At 46.9% G+C, this 22,261-nt stretch overlaps 1 protein-coding gene across 1 annotated transcript in view; it reads left to right on the top strand.

Annotated features, from left to right (window-relative positions):
* Positions 1-22,261, top strand: part of Syx5 (syntaxin 5) — a 177,117-nt gene that overhangs the window by 62,482 nt on the left and 92,374 nt on the right. The window contains exon 4 of the mRNA XM_050182368.3: positions 7,680-7,735. Within this exon, the coding sequence (XP_050038325.1) occupies positions 7,680-7,735 (56 nt within the window). The remainder of the gene's footprint in view (positions 1-7,679; positions 7,736-22,261) is intronic.

Here is a 22,261-nt window from a genome sequence, read left to right as displayed (position 1 = left end):
TGTCACCTGTTGTACTGGTAAAAAAGAAGGATGGATCATGGCGCTTTTGCATGGATTATCGGCACCTTAACAGGGTTACCAAAAATAGCCGTGTATTCCCTACCTCGGATTGATGATGCCCTTGACTGTCTCGCGGTGCTCGCTACTTCTCTATTGACCTTCGCTCCAGCTACTGGCAGAATGATGTATACGATCTTGACCGCGAGAAGACTGCTTTTGTAACACCCAACAGTCTTTATCATTTCAAAGTGATGCCGTTCAGTCTATGTAATGCTCCTGCCACTTTTGAACACATGATGGACTCCCTTTTTCACGGTTTCAAATGGTCTACGTGCCTGTGCTACCTGGACGACGTTATAGTATTCTCCCCAATGTTCGCTACGCACCTCCAGCGCCTCTCGGCAGTCCTGGACGTTTTTCGTTCAGCCGGTCTGCAACTGAACGCATCGAAGTGCCAATTCGGCCGTCGCCAGGTTACCATCCTTGGGCATCTCGTTGATTCAAATGGAGTGCAACCGGACCCAGGCAAGATCCATGCTGTTACGCACTTCCCTGTTCCAAAGTGTGTCAAGGATGTGCGCAGCTTCATCGGCCTTTGTTCGTACTTCCGCCGTATCGTGAAAAATTTCGTGGCCATAGCACGACCATTAATCGAGCTTTTGAAAAAAGACACCCCTTTCCAGTGGGGCGATAACGAGGCCTCAGCATTCTCGTATCTAATCGACCTTCTCACAACGCCTCCCGTTCTGGCTTATTTCGATCCTTCTGCGCCTACCAAAGTCCAGCACGGCAGCGACCGTGTTATCGCTTACGCCAGCAGGCTCCTCTCACCGTTGGAGCGCAACTATTCCATCATTGAGCGTGAGTGTCTGGCCCTAGTTTGGGCGGTTGCGAAATTCCGCCCGTGCCTATATGGCCGACTCTTTTTTTTTTGTCACAGACCATCACGTGCTTTGCTGGTTATGCTCACCGAAAGATCCTACAGGGAGACTTGGTCGCTGGGCCTTACGCCTCCAAGAATATTCGTATTGTGTCACCTTCAAATCTGGCCGATTACACAAGGACGCTGACTGCCTTTCTCGCTACCCGGTATACAAGGCTGAGGACGCCGACAGTAGTACCGCCAACAGCATTTTCTCTGTGTCTGCCTTCGCTAACATCGCCGATGAGTAGTACTGAGACCTATCGCTGCAACCACTCATCGAGCGTCTGCACTCGACACCTACCGACGCATCCGTTCGCCGATATGTTCTCCAGGGCAGCATTCTGTACCGAAGGAACTTCCTCCCTGACGGTTCTGATCTTCTTGTCGTGCCAAAACATCTACGACAGACTGTGCTCTTTGAGATGCATGACGCACCCACTGCAGGACATCTTGGGATAACCCGCATATACGACCGCGTCTGCCGCCGCTTCTATTGGCCTGGTCTCCCTCGCTCCGTCCTGTGATCCTGTGATCTGTGAAGTTGCTGCCTGTGATCCTTGCCAGCGTCGGAAAACTCCTCAGGTGCTACCTGCCGGTCATCTCCAGCCAATCATCGTCCCTGTGGAACCATTCTTTCGTGTTGGATTAGACCTCCTTGGTTCCTTTCCCACGTCATCCTCTGGGAACAAATGGGTAGCCATTGCAACTGATTACGCCACCCGATATGCTATCACGCGGGCTCTCCCTACAAGTTTCGCCACTGACGTCGCGGACTTTCTCTTGCATGACATTATCTTACTTCATGGCGCCCCGCAACAGCTGCTTACTGACTGTGTTTGTAACTTCCTCTCGAAAGTTATCGCCGACATTGTGCGTTCCTGCTCCACTCAACACAAGCTGACTACCTCATACCATCCTCAGACCAATCGCTTGACAGAGCTGTTAAACCGTACTCTTACCAATATACTGTCCAAGTACGTTTCCAATGACCACCACGACTGGGACATTGCCCTTCCTTACGTCACATTTGCGTATAATTCTTCCGGGCATGACACCGCTGAATTTTCTCCATTTTATCTACTATACGGTCGCAAACCGACCTTGCCCCTTGACACGGCACTTCCTCCTGCTGCGATCTTAACAAGCGAGTATGCGCGCGACGCCATTGCCCTCACCTACCATGCATGCCCGCTTGCCCGTGCTCGACTGGCGGACTCGCAAACCACTCAGCAGCGTCAGTACAACGCCCGCCACCGTGACGTACAGTTTTCGCCTGGTGCACTCGTGCTCCTGTGGTCGCCCTCTCGTCACGTCAGACTTTCCGAGAAGCTCCTTTCGCGATATACAGCGCCCTACCGCGTGCTCCGCCAGGTGACGCCTGTGACATACGAAATTGCTCCTGTGCATTCAACCTTGTCCATTACTCTGGCATCTAGTGATGTGCACGTGAGTAGGCTCAAGGCCTACTACACTGCTTCCGAGTCTGGCGTTTTGTCGCTCCGGGATGGCGCTTTTGCCGCCGGGGGTAGTGCTACGGAACAGTATTTGCGATGATAAACAGGCGAGCAGGGTGAAGACGACGACGATTGGGGCTAGCGCGGACTGTTGCCTCTTGGCCAAGTGCGGTGTATTACATTGTAAATATACTTGTATACAGCTTTTTATCTGCTTCTTCTTAGGTAACAATATTGTGGCCGTAACCATCTTTTTTCATGGTTTACTGCGTTTTTACGTTTTGGCCGAGCAGGGCTCCGAGCTGAGACAGGAACACGACGCTGAACGATGAGCGAGGTTCATTTATTTCGGCATAGCTGCTGCCGGTTGATACAAAGCACACATGGCGTGGCTGCGCTGTCCTTTTTACCAGCCTCGCCTTCACAAAGGGAGAGGGAAACACAACCCTCCTCACGATAAGAACCATACGCGACAGCACCTTATATCGCCAATAGGCTCGCCGGGCTTCTGCACTTGGTGTAGGCAGATGCATGCGCGTGAGCGCAACAGCTCCTCCCCACGGAATAAAATTTGGGGGGAGGGGGGTTTCCCGCTAGATCCACACTGCAACACAAATGCACTTTCGAATGTTTGTCGAAGTTTTACGGAAGAACACATTCGTGTTTCGTTTGAAGCAGTTGAAATGGGCGAAGTGTCTGAAGGTGGGCTGAGGGTACGGAGTGATTCCGGCGTACTGGGTGCAACTGATGTGTAAATGGATCAGGCGCCAGGACCTCTGGTGACCCCAAAGGTTGGCCATTGCCAAATTGGGCACATTCTTGACAGATGAGCCCTTGGTGTGACATGGTCCTGGAGTCTTGAGCTATTGTTCGGTAGATGGATCGGGCAACCGGATCTCAGGTGACCGCAGACGTCGAAGGGTTGCTCGCGGAGGTGTCCATGGACAATCTCCTGGGCATAGGCAAGAAGGCCGCAAGCACCACAACAACCGCCGGATATGGCCCGGCCCGACCCCGATACGCAGAGGGTTTTGGAACCTTTCTAAAAGGAACAGAACTGACGACCAGTGAGGACCCCCTACAGGCGCAGGCCGGATAATGAATACAGAATGAATGCTCTGCTGGATTACTGCCGAGTGACGCCGAGTGAGAGAAGGTCCTGCTCAGGCCATCTGCATTTGAATGCAGAGATCCTTTCTTGCGTTTTACCGTGTAGCGTACGGTTGCAAACCCAGGCTCCAACGTAGCAATCTACCGTTTTTGTTCGACATTTGTTGAAGCCATGTGAGCGGCCTATGATCTGTAATTAAAATAAATTCTGAACCTGACAAGTAACACGAGAGCTTCTCTACAGCCCACACCAGGCACACGCATTCTTTTTCTGTAGTACTGTAGGCTTGTTCGCGAGCAAACAACTTTCGGCTGACATAAAGAATCGGATGTTCGTGCCCGTGCTCGTTTTCATGGCTTAATACTTCACCCACCCCTTTTTCGCTGGCGTCACACCGCACAAGGAAATGCCTCGAGTAGACCGGGCTTGCGAGGACTGGCTTTTCTGCGAGTGCAGCTTTCAAGGAAGCAATTGCGTCTGTTTGGCGTCGTCCCACTCTACCCGATTAGGGGCGTCTTTCTTTAGTGTGTCTGTGAATGAGCTAGCAACCTCTGAGAAGCCCTTGATGTAGTGTTGGTAATAACCTACCATGCCTAAAAATGTGTGCATTTCTGTTTTCGTTTCCGGTCGGGGAAAAACACTGATTGCCAGAATGGTCAACTCAAGTGGGCTTCGCTGCCCTTTGCCTAATCTGTGTCCATGGTAGTCAACTTCGGAACAACCTAATTTACATGTCTGAGCTTCTAAGAAAGCCAGCCTTTTGGAGCCTATCTAGGACTTCGCGCAGTTGGTTCACGTGCTGAGGCCAAGAATCTGAAAATACGGCGAAGTCGTCTAGGTAGGGTAGTGCGAATGCCTCCGCTCCAGCTACGATTTGGTCCATTAGCCTTGAAAATGCTAAGGGGGAATTTTTTAGCCCAAAAGGTAGAACCAAAGGTTGGAAAGTGCCGAAAGGCGTAACTAAGGCAGCTAAGTGGCTCACCTGTTCACTCAGCGGCATTTGCCCAAACCCTCGCACTAATTCGAGCGTGGAACTAAACTTCGCTTCGCTCACTTCTTCAAAACAATCTTCTATGTGCGGTATGGGGTATGCTTTGGTAATAGTCACCGCGTTAAGCTTACGGTAATCAACACACGGGCGGGTCTCTTTACATCTAGTTGCCACAATTATCTTTGGGGACATGAACTCTTATTCACCCGGTTCGGCAACTTTAAGTGTCAACATCTGTTTGACGGCCTCCCTCGTCAGTCTTTCTTGCTGAGTGAACATCGGTACATCATGCCACTTCTTTCATAGAACGAGTCGCTGCCTGTTTCTTGCTTAAAAACGCTTTCACGGCATTTTGCGAGAGTTGAATCTTTCTTTTGTTGCTCGATCAACGTGTCCTTATCAAGGGAAGACAGCGGCTGAAAATCATGGCTCGTGGGGGGGATGCAACTGGTTTCAGGTTTGCTTTCTTCGTCGACGGATTCCTGCGAGCCTAAACTTGGGCCGCTGTTGTTATCGGCCAGACCGTGATGTTGGTCCGCAGCGCTGCGAGTGATAGCGCGTGGGAGGAGCTGCGGTTGAGTTTCAGCTTTTTTCGCCATTGACCTAGTAACAATCATTACATGGTTCATGTCGAGCGTGAGTCCGGACTTCAGCAGCTCTTTTGCCGTTCTGTTTGATAACAAATATGGACACCTTGGCAATACTTCGTCCGAGACGGCTGCTTCGGTCTCAATTTCACCGAACGAACCTTTCAAAGTTACTTTGACTACTGGTAGGCTCAACATACTTTTTTCCAAGGCTTGCTGTAAACACACGCAATCCCCCGTGAAATCTCCTGCCTTTACGAAGGACGAGTGCACCACGTCATGCGTTGCACCTGTGTCACGCAATACTTTACATTCCTTTCCATTAACTTCCATGTCGTGAAGGTACGGACGCAGTAGGTCTTCGTTTGGCTCGAGAACGAACTGGACCAGGGACACTTTCGGAACCCGGCACCCCGCGGCCACGTGTCCGGATTTCTGGCAGTTACAGCAGACATTTTGTTTTGGCGCCTCAAATGACTTGTGCCGTAAATAGAAGGATTCCTTTAGTTCATTCTCATCTTTCTTCTCTGGCTTACGAAATAATCTCGGCTGTGCTGTTGAGACCCCTGCAACCCGTCCGTTTTTCCCGGTATTATCAGAACGGCGTTTAACGCAGTAGTCATCGGCATACTCCACTGCTTTTCAGGCAGTTTTCACGTCTGACCTGTCGAGCACCCATTCCCTCAATTTAGTTGGAAGCGTGGAATAAAACTGCTCTAGGCAAATTTCCTCAAACATTTTCACCTTGTCATCAAACGCGTCGGCGCCTTTCAGCCAGTTTTCCGAAAAGCTTGCTAGCTTGTATGCAAACTCCGAATAGCTTTCGTCTGGCTGTTTAGTTGTTTCTCTAAACTTTAACTGGAAAGCTTCAGGTGACAAGTTATACTTTGCCAGCAACGCTCCTTTTACGTTCGCGTAAACCTCTGCTTCTTAGGGACTCATCCTGGCTAAAATATGCGGCTTCTCCCGGCAACAAACTCGGAAGTCTCTGTGGCCATGAGGACAGCTCAAAGCCCATTCTTGTGCAAATGCGCTCAAAGTTTGTCAAAAACAGCCCCAATTCACTACCGATGGAAAAAGGCTGAAGAGAACCTCTCATGTCATAGTTGACAGGTCTCTGTTCTGCCTTGTTTGCCAGTGTTTGTTTTAGTTTTTCCAGTTGACAATGCTTAAGTTTCTCATCTCTTTCTCTGGCTCGACTTTCTTTTGGATTTCATCCACTGCTTCAGTAATTTCATCATCTTTGGCCCCGCAAGCTAAAATTTTGCTCACAATTTCGGGTTTCTGAATAGCTTTGCTACATCCCACACCGAGCTCTTCTGCTACGGCTAACAAATATACTTTTAGCAAGCTATTCAGATCCATGGCTGCCCGAAACTGTGACAAAAGTCCCCTCTAGTCGCCTTTCCTATTTCCTGCTTATGCCAAGAAATTATAACGCTCGGCGTACCAGAGTACAAGACAAAAAGCCTCACCGACTACCACCGCAGAGCCTCCGGGAATCCGCCATCCCACTGCCGCCACCAGCTGTTACGTTTTGGCCGAGCAGGGCTCTGAGCCGAGACAGGAACACGACGCCGAACGATGAACGAGGTTATTTTATTCCGGCATAGCTGCTGCCGGTTCATACAAAGCTGACACGACATGGCTGCCCTGTCCTTTTTACCAGCCTCGCCTTCACAAAGGGAGAGGGAAGCGCAACCCTCCTCACGATAAGAACCATGCGCGACAGCACCTTATCTCACCGACAGGCTCGCCGGGCTTCGGCACTTAGTGTAGGCAGACGCATGCGCGTGAGCGAAACAGTGTTTTGGGGGGTGGTGTGGTCACTTCATGTCTGGTAAGGGCTTTTACGGTAAACTGAACTTGTGTACCTGCTGTGTTGGCTTAGTGGCTGTGGTGTTGCACTGCTAAGAATGAGGTTATAGGATCAAAGCGCGGCCATGGCGGCCCCAGTATGAGGGGGGCGAAATGCCAAAATGCCCATATCTCATGCATTGGGAGCACATTAAAGATTTCGTGGTGGTCAAAATTAATCTGGAGTTCCCACTATGGTGTGCCTCGTAATCAAATCATTGTTTTGGCACGTAAAACCCCAGAATTCGAACTAAACCTCTATGCAATATTTTTTTGTTGCATAAAGTGTTTTCTCCATTGCCAGTGTTTCCAGCACGCGCTGCTCACGTTGGTGATGCTATCGGCGCAGTGATGGCAAATGTTTTTATGTGTACCCAAAAGACATCTCTGGCCTTCCTGGATAAGTTACGGCACAATAGGCGGGTATCTTAAGGAAAGAAAAAAGAAATAGATGCAGAGCTCCTGTACAGGTAAAGTGTCACTGTAAAGAAGCAAAGTTTCGACTTCTGGGACAAGGGAGCTTACTTGCCGTGGCTTCAGTCGAGGGTGCTCGATGCCCTTTCCAGCCCCTTAGCTAAAGTAGAGACTAGTGTTGGAGGCTTCAGCATAATTTTGACCAATTGGGGTTCTTTAGCACGTGGTCAGGGCATGGTAGACGAGCTTTTTTGCATTTTGCCCCCGATGGAATGTGGCTGCTGTGTCTCAGTGCATTTCATTCATGCGAACCTGACTGTGTGGCTCATCCTCAATGCAGGCAGATCGGCAAGGACATCGCCAGCACATTTGCCAAGCTTGAGAAGCTGACACTACGTGAGTGAATTCCAGCTTTATAGAATCACCCAGTGAACGCACTTGGAAACTGCCCTGTTAGTTGAATATATATATTGAATTAATTATACATGAGGGTTAAATTTGCAATAAGCTTAAAGGGGTTGAGACACCAAATTTTGAGGCTATAAAAGGCCTGTTGTAGGCTGCTTCTGAATGCGAGGACACTCACAACGAGGTATTGGATGCTGCAAACATATCAAAATTATTTTAATTCAGCACCAAAAAGTCATTAAAAGCGCCTTCTTGTGGTCGAGACCCATCGCTAGTGTGGCTGTTGTGATGTGACCATGGAGGAACGAAAATGTTGACGTCATAGCACACTAGCACAAAAATGTGACATATGATAAGTAGCGATGAAATGCCAATTACGGAGCCTGCTGAACCGAGTGACCGAGCCTAGCCTCCACTATGACTGAGCTACAGGCATATAGAAATCCTTTCTTAACGCAAAGAAGGGGTAAGGCGTGCAGACACGGACACAAGAGGAGAGAAGTGGACAACACGAACGTCGCACGGAGGCCCGCGAACGGCAAACGGCGTGTGGCAAGTTGCCGTGTCGGTAACTTGGACGGGCTTTTACACGCTGAGTGTAACACTAGACGGCTGGCTCTAAAAGGGACCAGGATATGCGGCATTCATGTTGTCCACTTCTCTTGTGTCCGTGTATGAATGCCTTACCCCTTCTTTTGCATTATGAATCCTTACCAACTAGCTCAGCTTTCTGTAATTCTAAACCTTTCTCTATGCTCAGGCTTCTAGAACACTGTAACTGAGCTAACCTGGCCCCTGGCTAACCGACACTTGCACAGTGCTGTAGCGGAGAGCAGTTGACGTAGCATCTGCGAGTCGCATAGTTCGGCAGCTTGGAGCGGTCTCACGTTCGCTTTGTGTTTCTCAATGTGTAAAGGCCTGTCCACGTTACCGGCACGGCAACTCGCCGCACGCCGCTTGCCGTTCGTGGGCCGCTGCGCGACCGTGGTTTTGCTCGCGAACGGCGAGATTTTCTTGCCGTAGAGAGGATGGGACCGGGACCCATTTGTGCGGCAGCCGTACCGCAAAGCGGCCAATCAACAACCGAGGAGTGGTCACTCGGGCACCGACGGCAGCCTCGCCGCCGCTGATCGTTTGGCGACACTGATATCGTCGCTAGGCCTTTTCCGGTTCACGCGCTTTGTAATGAATCACAGACGCTCACAAGCTGCAGTATTTTCTTACCGTTGTTGTTGCTCTTCGCAATATTTATTTATTTATTTATTTATTTCGGATACTTTCCTGGCCCGAAGGCATTACAGAAAGGAGTGGTAAGTGAAAGAAAAACAGTACATAATTATACAATACTAGGTATTACAATACAGCAGAAAATACAGCAGTCTTGAAGTTGTCAAAGTCAGAAATGGCAGCGATGGAGGGAGGAAGGTCGTTCCAGTCGGCGCTGGTCTTAGGAATAAAAGAACCACAACACATTTTTGTTCTAAAAAATGGAACACCAACTTTATTAATGTGATTGAAACGGGATGAAATGCATGAAGGGCGAGTAATAAGAGGATCCTTTAATAGTGGGTTGTGGTGATACAGCCTGTGGATAGGACAGTCTAAAACATTTACGGCGCAGTGAAAGGTCCGGTAAAGTAAGTGTGTCTTTCATGGAGGTAACGCTTGCGTAACGAGAATAGTTGGATAATATGAAACGTGCTGTGCAATTCTGGATGGATTCTAGTGTGTTTATCAGTGTGATTTGATAGGGATCCCATACTGTGGATGCACATTCTAGCTTTGGTCGCATTAATGTTTTGTAGAGGGTAAGCTTTATCGGCGTAGACGCAGCAGAGAAATTTCAACGCAAGTATCCAAGAACCCGGTTAGCATTGTTAGTGACGTGTTTGATGTGCGTATGCCATGATAAGTTACATGAAATATGAACACCTAGGTATTTGTACGAGTTGACGGATTCAAGAGAAGTATCATAAAGTAAGTAAACACGTCTGTTGTCAGTGTTAGTGTGGCCCGATACATGCATTGTTTTACATTTATTAATGTTTAGTTGCATGAGCCATTTATCGCACCAGTTGGATATGCTTCTAAGATCGTCTTGAAGCTTATCAAAATCAGTGTGGTTAGCTGTTTTGTGATAAATGACTCAGTCATCAACAAAAATCCTGATAGATGAATGGGAATTGCATTTAGGAAGGTTGTTCATGTAAATCAGGAAAAGCAGAGGTCACAGTACCGATCCCTGTGGTACACCCGATGTCACGGAAGTGCGAGAGAATGAACATTCATTAGCTGAAACGTACTGAGTTCGATTAGACAGAAAGCTTTTAATCCAGTTTAGTACATTAGGGTCAGTGTTAAGCATGCTAAGTTTAAGAATGAGGAGATCATGTGAAACAGTGTTGAAAACTTTTGCAAAGTCCAATAACACGCGCTGTACATTGAAACCCATGTCAGTATGGGTAAATATGTCATTAGTAAAACAAATGAGTTGTTTCACATGAAAATGTTTTCCTGACGAAAGAAAATGTTTTCCTGTCCTGAAGAAATTAGACTCAAGGAAATCAATCAGGTGAGAATGTATAATATGCTCCAATATTTTGCATGGTATACTTGTCAGTGATATAGGACGATAGCTATCGGGGGTGTTACCTGATTTAGGGACCGGAACAACGTTGCCAACCGTCCAATCGCTTGGAAGTACCAAGGAACCTAGAGACTGGGAAAAGAGCATCAAAAGCATAATTGAAGAATATGGTTCACTAATTTTAGGCATTTTGCAGTTGATTGAATCTTCAGCGGATGAAGATATTTTCAGGTTTTCAATCAACTTTTGTATGCAGACGCAATCTATATAAATGGAGTTCATCGGTAAATAAGAGCATTTAGTTACCGACGGTAGAGTGGCAGGAGCACATTTGTGAAAAACTTAACCAAATACATCATTCAAAATGGAACAGCACTGGTTCGGAGGGATCGCGACATTGTCAGAACGGGCTAGTTGGATTGTTTTGCTTTCTTTACCACCAATAATATTCCAGAACTTGTGTGGATTAGACTGCAAAAGTGATGGGAGGGTGTTATCGAAAAAATCTTTTTTGCATTTGTAATAGCGATGGTATATTCTGCGTGAATGCAATGATATGCTGCCCAGCGGTCGGGAAGGTTAGTTGCTTTGGTGCGACGAAAAATACGCTTATTTTTGTTGCGTAGACGGCGTAGAATTCCAGCAAACCGTGGTGAGGCAGGATTCGAAAAAATTTTTCTTTTAGTTACTTAGCAATCTATTATTAGTGTTAACAGTTTGTTCTTGTACAATGACCAGTTCTCTTCAACAGTACGTTCAAAAATGTTGGCTGTGTAGTCAGTAACGAATGATTCTAGTTCATTTGTAATGGATGTGGTATCAGCGGCATTGTAATCACATATAGCTTTAACTGTTTTCTTCGAGCGAACTGTCTTCTTAAGTGTTAAGTGGAGAAGCGAGTGGTCGCTGATTCCTTTAAGGTATGTTGGGGGAGAAATCAAATCTGGAGCTGTTGTAAAAAAGAGATCTAAAGTATTAGAGGAAGTGCTGGTAGTGTGTGTGGGTTCATGAATCAGCTGGGTTAGATTAAAATCGGTGCAGATGTCTCAAAAATGGGTGCGCTCAGAAGATGACTGCTTATGAGAGGGAACACTGTTTTGCCACACTATGTTTGGGAAATCGAAATCACCTAGTAAGAACAAATGTGATTTTGGGTATCGAAGAACTAATTTGTTAAGGACATCATGAAGGTCAGTGCAGAAATTGGTAGTGGAGGATGGGGACCTATAACACGCGCGAAAGATGAGGTCGCCAGTGGGAGAAGCAACATGAGTGCAAACTATTTCTAATGGTGGGTCAATGGAGATAGTGAAGGAATGGATAGCAGAGCTCATGGCAATCAGTACACCTCCGCCTGTACGGAAATTGCGATCGTACCTGTAAAAGTTATGTTTTTTGACAGTCTAATATTTCACTATTTTTTATTTTTGCTGAAAGCCATGTTTCAGTGAGCACAACTATATCAGCTGAGCACACGTCAACATGTGATGACAATGATTTGCGTTTGTTGCTGGTACTTCGGACATTTGTAAAAAGAAGTGATAAGCAGTTTGCTTGCTTTTGCACATGAGATAGCTATGCTGCACCCAAATGTGAAGATTGTGGACCCGATAGTTTGGTGTTTTTTGGGGTAATCGCGCTCCTAGCGGGTCTGATCTCACATGCTTCATCTGTAGCTGCGCAATAAACGTAACATTTTTTACCTATGATTAGTTTGTTATATCGAAAAAAAAATGACTGACCGCTGGCCTTGCCAAAGTCATATAGTGCTTTCCGTGATTGACGAGTGGCTTTTCAAAAATCTTCGCCGATTGAAATACCATCTGCTTTAAACTTCGCTTATTGCGAGAGTATATGGTCTCTCATTTTGGAAGACACAAATTTAGCTATAACAGGCTGTGTCTTGCTGACAACATGTGTGCCTAACCTATGAGCCCTATGAATTGCAACTTCTGAGGAATTCATGTTGAGACACTTGCTAAGAAAGTGATGAATCTGGACTTCTGATTGAGTCCACGTTTCTGATACGTTGTCTGAAATCGCATAGAAGATCAAGTTGTCGCATCTAGAATGCTCCTCCAGAACGTCTAGTCTTGACGCGAGCGCAGGGTTTTCATTTGAAACTGCTTCCTGGACTGCAGTACTATTATCACTTCCTGAAGGCATATTTTCAAAAGACTCAACCGCAGCTTCCATGGCAGTCACTCTATTGGAAAGGTCTGAAACAGTCTCGGCAAGGTTTTCTTGGTTAGCCTTTAGTTCAGCTATGGCATTTATCATCTTGGCATGTCGCGTGTCAAATTTGGACAACAAAGCAGCTATGGCGGCTATAACATCATTGTGCTGATGATGAGCTTCAGTATGGGGACCAGGGTTTAATTCCACATCCCCAGAAAGTAACAGCAACATAGCAACAGAGACACAATCACTCAGAGTGGCAGCCAGTACTTGTGGGCAAGGGAAGAGCAGCAAGCCGACATTGTTTGCACGTTTACAAAAAAGCGATTTGGACTGACTAACTTGCACAAGAAACCAGAAAGGAGAGCTTAGCAGTGACCGCATGGTAGCTGCTCTCCCGTGCCCACTGGAAGCGCCTTGCTGATGCCAGTTGCTTAAATCTGAGTGCTGCAGTGCTGCTGCTGGCGGCAGTGTCCATGTCCCACTCGATACAGGCGTGAAGAATATGTCTTCCATGCTCAGATAATCAAGGCTGTTGTCAGCTGCTTCTAGTGGTGGATCCAGCAGGAAATTCAATATAGATGTAGACGTAGCACAAGTGTTAGACGGTGACAACCACGAGCTGAAAACGGCAAGCTGCACAAGAAAGCAGAAAGGAGAGCTTAGCAGTGACTGCATGGTAGCTGCCCTCCTGTGCCCTTTCAATAATAATAATCGCGACATTCACTTCGAGTCGCCAGTTGTTTACCTCTGCTGGCAGAGCACGCCTTGCACGAGCAGACGACACACCATAGTTTTATGTCCCTATTTTTTGTGATCCATGTGACCAAGCCGTGTTGCGTTTCCTCTCCTACAACATCATAGCATCACTCGGAGCCCAGAAACCGAAACTGAAATCGCTCAGTTTAATAATGCTATTATAAATCAGGCATATGTATATGAATCCCGCGATGTGTATCGTGCTTCCTGAAGCAGTACGCAATTAATGCATGAATGAAAATTTTCATGACTCCACCCCTTTAATGTTCTTTTTAAATGAAAATGGAACAAAAGATATACAACCTGCTGCCTGTAGCAGCCAAACCAGCAACTTCGGGATGACACATGTGATGATCTACTGAGCTATGGTGGTGGTATTTCCCGTCTAATTCATTGGGTGTATAGTAAAAGCTTGCAATAACTAAGGGGAAGAGGGAGGCAACATTGTTCATTTATGTCCATTACTTTGTTATAACCTACACATTGGGCGCCTCCTGAAGAGGCATGTGCGTCGGCAGGCGTTTGGTGTGTTGTGACGCCACGTACCCGAGCACATGAGGGCTGGACCCTCCTACGTGTAGCCGTGTGTCGCTTGGCCCGTGTCTGAAGAAAGGGGGATCCTGGAGGTTGAGTCGATGCTGGGTGTTCGGACCTTTAAGGCCTCTCTGTGGAGGCAACACACGTTTTTGGCCTCTGCTTCACATAGATGGTGCCTCCAGACTAACCAACTGGAGGAAATCAGCAGTCGCCTTTTCTTGTGCTTTCCAATCTTCATCTTTTCTCTTATCTTTTCATCTTTCCTGTCCTCTCTTCACTTGTTCTCACTTCTGAGCTACCTGGCGGCTAGGGTTAACCTTGAGTAGCTAACCAATCTTGGTTGTGCTGTGTTTGGTTACAGCGGTGATGTACAGCTGGCATTGGCGGGGCTTCTCTTGCAGGAACCTCTGTCATGTCCCTGCGTTGGGTTCATTGATGGGTGGCTGTCATAGCTGCTGAAAACCTCACTATGCTAATGGACAGTGCTTTTCTTAAACTTTCTGATTGCCCCAATAAATGAGGGCGCACCGAAGATGTCTTCGTTTTTTAGCTGCCAAATACAGAACTTTCCTCGATTTCATGTGATTCACTCTGAAAACCAGACAAACCAGTAAGAACAATTTCACCTTTCCTTGTCTCGAAGTCTCTGGCAGACGTTTTTGGTCCATAGTGTATAAAGCATCGAGGATGGCAAGTGGTGATCTCATTTTGGAGCTCCGGGACCAGAAGCAGTATGAAAAACTGCCTAATCTAATTTTAGTTGCAGACTTCCAGGTAACAGTAAATCCACACTGCACAATGAACGCCACCCGTGGCATTGCCTTAGATGATGATTTGTTGGAGCTGACTGAGGCAGAGCTCTTGAAGGGCTTCAGTGACCAGAATGTCATAAACATCAAACGTATTAAGATGAGTTATGACGGTAAAGAAATCCTGACTAAGCACCTGATACTCACTTTCAGATCCAGTGTCCTGTCCGAGTCCACCGAGGCCGGGTATACAGTAAAAGCTTGTTAGTTCACAACTCATTAATTCTAAATTTTGGATAATTCGAAGTAGCCGCCGTGGTCCGTCCAGCAATATATTGAACGCAATATGTAACACATCCCACTAATTCACAGTGAAATCTGCACCGCCACTGATAATTTGAACTCCGTGCCATCGTGGATGGGAGAGTGCTAGCGCGCGAGAGCACATTGGCAATGCTGGGGCACTTTGCAGGCCACGGAGCTTTGCCTTTTCCATCTGTGGCCCATTGTTTAGGCCTGACTAGAGAGTGTCGCGTTTGTGCCTGGCCCAGCATGGCCAATGCCTGTTGCAAGTCGCTTCTCTCCCGTGAATTTGCGTATAAAGCTCAAGGGCGATAAAATCGTCACCATGCGGCGTATGCTGTATGTGCGAGCGAAATTGTGCAAAGCTGAGCCGGGGCGAACGCTGCTGAATCTCGTGTGCATGAGCGAGGAAGGTGGGGCGGCTGCGTGCCCTCTCCTGTGGCCCACAAGGCACGGGGGTGGCGCGGAGGGAGAGGTGGGGCATCTTCTTTGGCAGTTGCTGCTTATGGCGGGGCCATGCAAGCACCGTATCTTGAAAGCGACCTGGGACGTGGCCAAAGTGTGCGATTGCGTGGACCTCGTCTTCAAAGTGATCTGCGATGTTTGCAGAGTGCGAGTAGTGCTGGTAGCTTTGTATGCAATGTGCTTTCTTTGTTTTGTTCGCGTTGAAGTGAGAGCTGTACGAACGCTAATTCGCTCGCTGCTATTGCTACTATTCCTCGCTCCAGCATTTTTCAGCGAGTTTCTGCTGTCATCCAGCGAGATGCGTTCATGTTTACCTGTGTGCGCATGACACTGTACTTGTTAATTTAGTTAGTAAGTGAATGTTTACAAGCTTATACGGCTGATAAAACCACTATCCTTACTTCATATAGCTATCTACTAATTTGCTACCCACTGTGGTTGCTTAGTGGCTATGGTGTTGGGCTGCTAAGCATGAGGTCGCTGGATCGAATCCCGGCCACGGTGGCTGCATTTCGATGGGGGTGAAATGCGAAAACGCCCGTGTACTTAGATTTAGGTGCACGTTAAAAAACCCCAGGTGGTTGAAATTTCCAGAGTCCCCCACTACGGGGTGCCTCATAATCAGACAGTGGTTTTGGCATGTAAAACCTAACAATGTTTTTTTACTAATTTGCTATCGCAATCGATGCTTCGCTTTTTGGGCGAAACTGCGACATCTTTTGTTCTCCGTGCCAGTCAGTGTGACCACCGTGCTGATGGAGCAAGAGCGATCTCTATGTCGGGCACATCGGACCGCGTTGGCCGCGTCCAGTTACGTCTGCTGCGCCTGAGTTCAGAAGTATAGACATCCACACCACCAAGATGCTACGGCCTTGCCCGGAGGCACAGCAGTTGTTGTAGATAAGTCTGTTGCTGGCCAGGATTTTTCTCTCCAGACACTCCTTGAAGCTGTGTCTGTACAAGCAATTCTCTTCAATAAGTTGATAACCATCTGTAGCATATATGTACCACCTGATTATCACCTCACGAAAACAGAATTCCAAAGCCTCATTGGCCACCTCCCAGAACCATACGTGATCACCGGTGATTTTAATGCCCATCGCGCCCTTTGGGGAGACTCCCAGTGCGACACGAGATGTCGGCTAACAGAAAACTTCCTTGAAACTGTGGTGCATGCCTCTTCAGTAAGAAGGAACCAGCCTATTATTACCTTTATCATAACACATATTCATCAGTATATCTGTCGATTGGTTCTGCTTCTCTTTTCTATGAATAAGAATGGAATGTACTCAAAAATCCATTCGGAAGTGACCACTTTTCAGTAACACTAAACTTAGTTGGACAACATGACTCTCCACTGCATGCCCTTAGGCAGAAACTAGCCTCGGCCAATTGGGAACATTTTAAAGAATCGACTTTTTTATCATGAGATTTTATCAGTGAATTTAGAATAGACAACGCAGTAGCGCATTTTACTGATTTTGTCATTGACACATATGAAAAATGCATTCCACAAATGAGTGGCAGCTCATGCAAAAGACGAATGCCATGGTGGAATGATGACTGCTGGCAGGTGCAAAAGAAACAAAGCATGTGGCACACTGCGCTGATCACAGACTGCAGAAAATCTAATTGAATTGAAACATGTTTAGTCACAGGGAAGGAGGAAGCGGAGACAGGCTAGGAGAACAAGCTGGGAAAGGTTTCTATCAAACATAAATTCCTACACTGAAGAGGCAAAGGTTTGGAATGGTCTCGGAAGGCTAAAGGGGCAGCAAGTTCACCTGTTGCCCTTGGTCAATAACCAAGGTAATACCTTGGAAGACCAGGCCGACGCCCTTGACATACACTTTTAGTGTGTGTCAGGCTCTATAAGCTGCTCAAAATCATTCCTTAAATACAAGCAAGTAGCAGAACTTGAGCCCATGAACCGTAAACGCAGACCAAATCTACCATAAAACTGTCCTTTTAATATTGCCGAGCTTAGAGCTGCCTTGAGCGTATGTATAAGCTCTGCTCTGGGAGTCGACAGAATCGTGTATGACATGATTAAATATTACACACTGACACACAGATGACACTTCTGGCACTTTTCAACTCAATATGGGTTGCCGGATACACTCCATCCTCATGGAAAAAAGCAATCATAATCCTGGTCTTGAAACAGAGCAAAGACCCATCTGACTTTTCAAGTTACCATCCAATAGCACTCACAAGTTGCTTATGCAAACTCTTCAAGAAAATTATAAATCGTCGTCTTTTACATTTCCTTGAATCAAAGAAAATGCTTGACACTTATCAGTGCAGTTTCAGAGAGGGTCGGTTGACTGCTGACCATTTCGTGAGTGTTCAGGCAAACATTCGCGACCCTTTTATCCATAAACAGTTCTTTCTTTCTGTTTTCTTAGACATGGAAAAGACATGTGACACAACCTAGAGGTATGGGATTTTGCAAGAGCACTCGAAAATAGGTATTTGAGGCACTATGCTAAATGTAATTGAAAGTTACTTATCACTCCCTACATATTGTGTTGGGATTGGCAATGCTCTATCAAAGTCAATTACACAAGAAACGGGTGCCACAAGGTTGGGTATTAAGCTGTACCCTTTTTATCGTCAAAAAGAATTCCTTGCGCTTATCTGTACTGCAGAGTGTTTTATTTGGCATACGTAGATGACGTACAGTTAGGTTTCAAGTCATGTAACCTTGCTATTTATGAGCGACATGTCCAGCATGGCTTGAACAAAGTGTCAAATGGGCAGAAGAAAACAATTTTAAACTGAATCCTCATAAAAGTGACACGTCCAGCATGGCTTGAACAAAGTGTTAAATGGGCAGAAGAAAACGACTTTAAACTGAATCCTCTTAAAAGTGCTTGTGTCCTTTTCACACGAAAGAGAGGCTTATTTGCAGAGCCCCATGCAGAACTACATAGACAACCCATACCAGTTGCCCTACAACACAAATTTTTAGGCGTCATATTAGACTCAAAACTAACCTTTATTCCACACGTAAATCACCAGAAAGAGAAATGTTTAAAAACAATTAACTTTCTTAAAATTTTACCACATATGACATGGAGCAGCGGCAGGAAGTGTCTGGTGAACGTGTACAAAAGTCTCATACGTACATGCTTAGACTATGAGGCCATATTGTATCAATCTGCCTGTCCAAGCGCTTGAAGATGCTTGACCCTGTTCACCACCTAGGCACAGAAGGTACCCTTGGTGACCGGTGCCTTCTGCTGAGACCAGTCCTGTAGAGAGTCTCTATGTTGAACCTAATGAGTGGCTGCTTCATCTTCAGAGGTCACACTCCAGTTTTCATGTACTTTCCGAAAGTTAACGAAAACCGCAACCATCCCTCTTATGTAACATAAATCACATGACATCTGTAACACTGTTTAATAACCGACAAGCAGCTGCAGAACCAGTCCCTCTGTGGGTAAGAAAGCTTTCTGAGGAAATGGGAGTTCCAATTCTTGAGCAGAACATGATGGTCCCAGTAAGCCATTGCCGCCGTGGCAGTGGCAGCCCGTAGAATGCGATACATCATTCTTAGAGGTGACAAAACACGCTGCAGAATGCATTTCATCGAACTTCAGTCGAACTACTCGTGCACTGTTTTTTACAGTGACGTTCCTAAGTCACATGCTGGTGTGTTTTAACAGCAATCAGACCATCCTTCTCTGAATCAGATGCCTTGCACCCGGGAACAAGTATCTTTACTGCAGAGGTGTGTACACTATTGTTGGCTTTAAAACATATAAAGAAATCAAAACTTCAAAAAACAATTATATTTACTGACTCACTCAGCGTTGCAAAAGCCCTAATGTCACTGCGTAAACACAGAAATCCTGTACTTACCGAGCTTTATTCCATTTTTAGCACAAAGGATATTTCTTAGCAGCATGTGCTGGGTGCCCGAGCATACGGGCATAGAGGCAAATTTTTTAGCTGATGAAATTGCCACATCAATTGCATTGCATGCTACCAATTTCACTGCTGTTGTCTCTGCCTTAGATCTCAAGCCTTTTCTCAGAAAGAAATTGAGAAGCCACTGGCAGCGCCTGTGGGATGCTGAAACAAACAATAAGCTCCACATAATCAAACCACAGTTGGGTTGCTGTCCCTCCACAGTGAAAATACGATAAACTGAGGCCCTGTTCTGTCGTCTCGGAATGGGACACATATAGGGCACTCACAATTGTTTGCTGACTGGAGATGAACCACCAACTTGTGGTAGATGTGGTGAGCAGCTGACCATGCTCCACGTCCTCCATGAGTGTTGGGCAGCCAAAACAGAAACATTTCCCTGTAGCATACTGCTATCATGTCCCCCTCCATCCTATTATGTTTCTTCTTGAAGAGCCACTTTTTAACACCAAAGCAGTTGTAAGTTTCTTCAGTGACATTGTATACATGTTATCAGCCCAAGGAACTCATAGCGCATCTTCTGGCCAGAGGATGCTGCCGCGTAGTAGTATTCTGTATAGCATATGCCTCCAGGCTCTTATGCTGCTAGGGCTCTGTCAGGGCAGTTGTGCTTCTCACAAGTTCTTGCCACTGATATATTTAGTATATGTATTATCCTTCTAGAATGTATCTTTCATGTTCATAGTATGCATCATCAGCCATTGCCATAATCTATTTACTATAATCTAGGCCGGCCCCGATTCTAAGCCAACCCTCGAATGTCCGAAGCCAGCAAAAATAAAAAAAACCTTACCTCGAATGTAGGCCAAACAAAAAAAGTGAGGACAGCATTCACAAAATAAAAAACGCATTTATTTAATCTGAACGTGCTGAGCTCACTCTACGTTATCATCGCTGCTAACCTTATTGTTGTAGCCTAGATCACACCAACCTCCTTGGACCACACGTACGCTTGCGGACGCGTGCAAGCTCGCATCTGCGCGCCCATGCATGCGCAGACAGTGCGGCACGGCTCGCATGCATTGAAACGTGGCGCGATCTCGGTGAACAGCTCCTCTCTCTTATCGCGCGTTTATTTTTTCCTATCGCTGCCATCTCCTCGTTGTGGCCACGCAAAAAGCATCCCCCCTTGCCCCCTCCAACGACGGACGTTTTTCTCATCGGTGCTGAAGTCCCACCCGGCTTGAACGTTTGACGATGCCTCTGTGGCTAGCACACCTTTTCGTTTGAAAGCGGCGCTATAGTGGCATCGCCTGTTTGGTGCCATTATGATAACGCCATGCTATGGGCCATGCCATACGCTGATACGACACATGTCAAAATACGACACAGGGTACTGGTCACTTGAGTTGGCTACTGGCGCGGCTAATAGCAGCTGCGATACTGACCTTTCTAAATGGCACTAGCTATGCACCATATTTATTTTCAATTACAAACTGGCGCATTTTAAAAAAATTATCGAATCTAAGCCGACCCTAGAGTTTGGTATATGATTACTTGAAAAAAAAAAAGAAATATTGGGCTAGATTCAAATAAATATGGTACATTTTATGCACTTTACAGCGGCTCTTTTTAAGGCCCTTTTACAGCCACATAATGTCTACCTCTTGCAATTCACAATTGCATTTCCAACTCATTAACACTAGCCTGGTTCTCTTTGGCCATACTTGGCCTTTGCGCCATGAAACCCCATATATCGTCATCACACGTTAGGGGCCAAATAAAGGGGCGTTTGCCAACGGCGCTCTGCGTCTGCACACTGAGCCCCGCGGTTGGTGCACGCTGTTAGGATCGGCCTACAGGGGTACTGCTCTGCAAAGCTATTTCAGCCTGCTGCATATGCTTCGATCGACCTGCGGTGCTGGCGCCCTTCGGAGAACCAGCGAGGACGACAGCGCTAATCCACCATGCGCCTCGCTCGGAGAATCGGTGACGATAGCAGGGCGAGCCACGTTTGGCACCCAACGTATTGTTGGTTGATTTGCTGGGTCTTCATGGTCTCTCTCGGCAGCAAGAAGAGCTTCTCTAACAAAAGGGTGCTTTGCGGTACGTGGGCCCCAGGATTCGTCACAGTCTGCTGACACTCGTGGCGACTACAGGAGAAAGGCAGCTCTGGAATTTAGAGGCGCAAGACAATGGGCAACCGGCAGCCGCGCTGCGGGGGTCAGCTCGAGGAACCGACGCGCCTTTCAAGACTCAAGATAATGGACAACCGGCAGGTCAACTTCGATGACTGGTCGAACGGTTCTCTCACCTAGGGAACTAGGGACCAATGGAGTGTTTATAAGCGGTTGTTGTCGGCTGCTAGTGTGTGCTCGTCGTGTGCTCGAGAAGGTACTCGTCATCGGGCTCGTAAGCTGTGTGCTGTATGCTCGTCTAGGCGCTCGTGAATGTGCTCATAAGCTGTGTGCTCATTTGCTGTATGCTTTGTCTTGTGGGCTCCATTTGGGAGGTACACTAAACTGTGTAAATGTATCTCTTGTTTAAAATGTAAATATTGTAACTAAAACCCTCTACGCCTAGTTCCTCCCAAGTTCCTCTCTGCGACCTACAACTCCTTCAACTGGTGGCAGCGGCGAGATCGTCCTCCAAATCTTACAACGCATGCCCATCAATGGCAGTCCGGTACAAGCTCGAGGACACAAACAACATTGTCACATGTACTAGCAGAAAGCATTTATTACAATTGCAACTAACACTTCGAGCAGGCCAGCTAGCTATAGTTGACATCACTGAGGGTTCCCTCGAAGAGAGTAATACGCTGGGTAAAGAAAGGCTTCCGACTTATGAGGTGGGGTTACGGATGGCCGCAACGACTGCCACAGCAAAACTGTGGTTGACTAACCATGTGCGGGTAGATGGGAACGGCAGTGGAGACTTCCACACTCGCCGCTTGCTGGTGACCCAAGAGACTCAGACGATGTCAGAGGGATGTCGCGTGACACTCCCGGCTTCCGATTGCCATGCTCAGCCCGTGGCGAAGGAAGGTTTCCCCAGTCT

Source organism: Dermacentor andersoni, chromosome 7 (assembly GCF_023375885.2).
Source record: "Dermacentor andersoni chromosome 7, qqDerAnde1_hic_scaffold, whole genome shotgun sequence".
NCBI classification, from domain to species: Eukaryota; Metazoa; Arthropoda; class Arachnida; order Ixodida; family Ixodidae; genus Dermacentor; species Dermacentor andersoni.
This window is presented reverse-complemented; position numbering and strand designations above follow the sequence as displayed.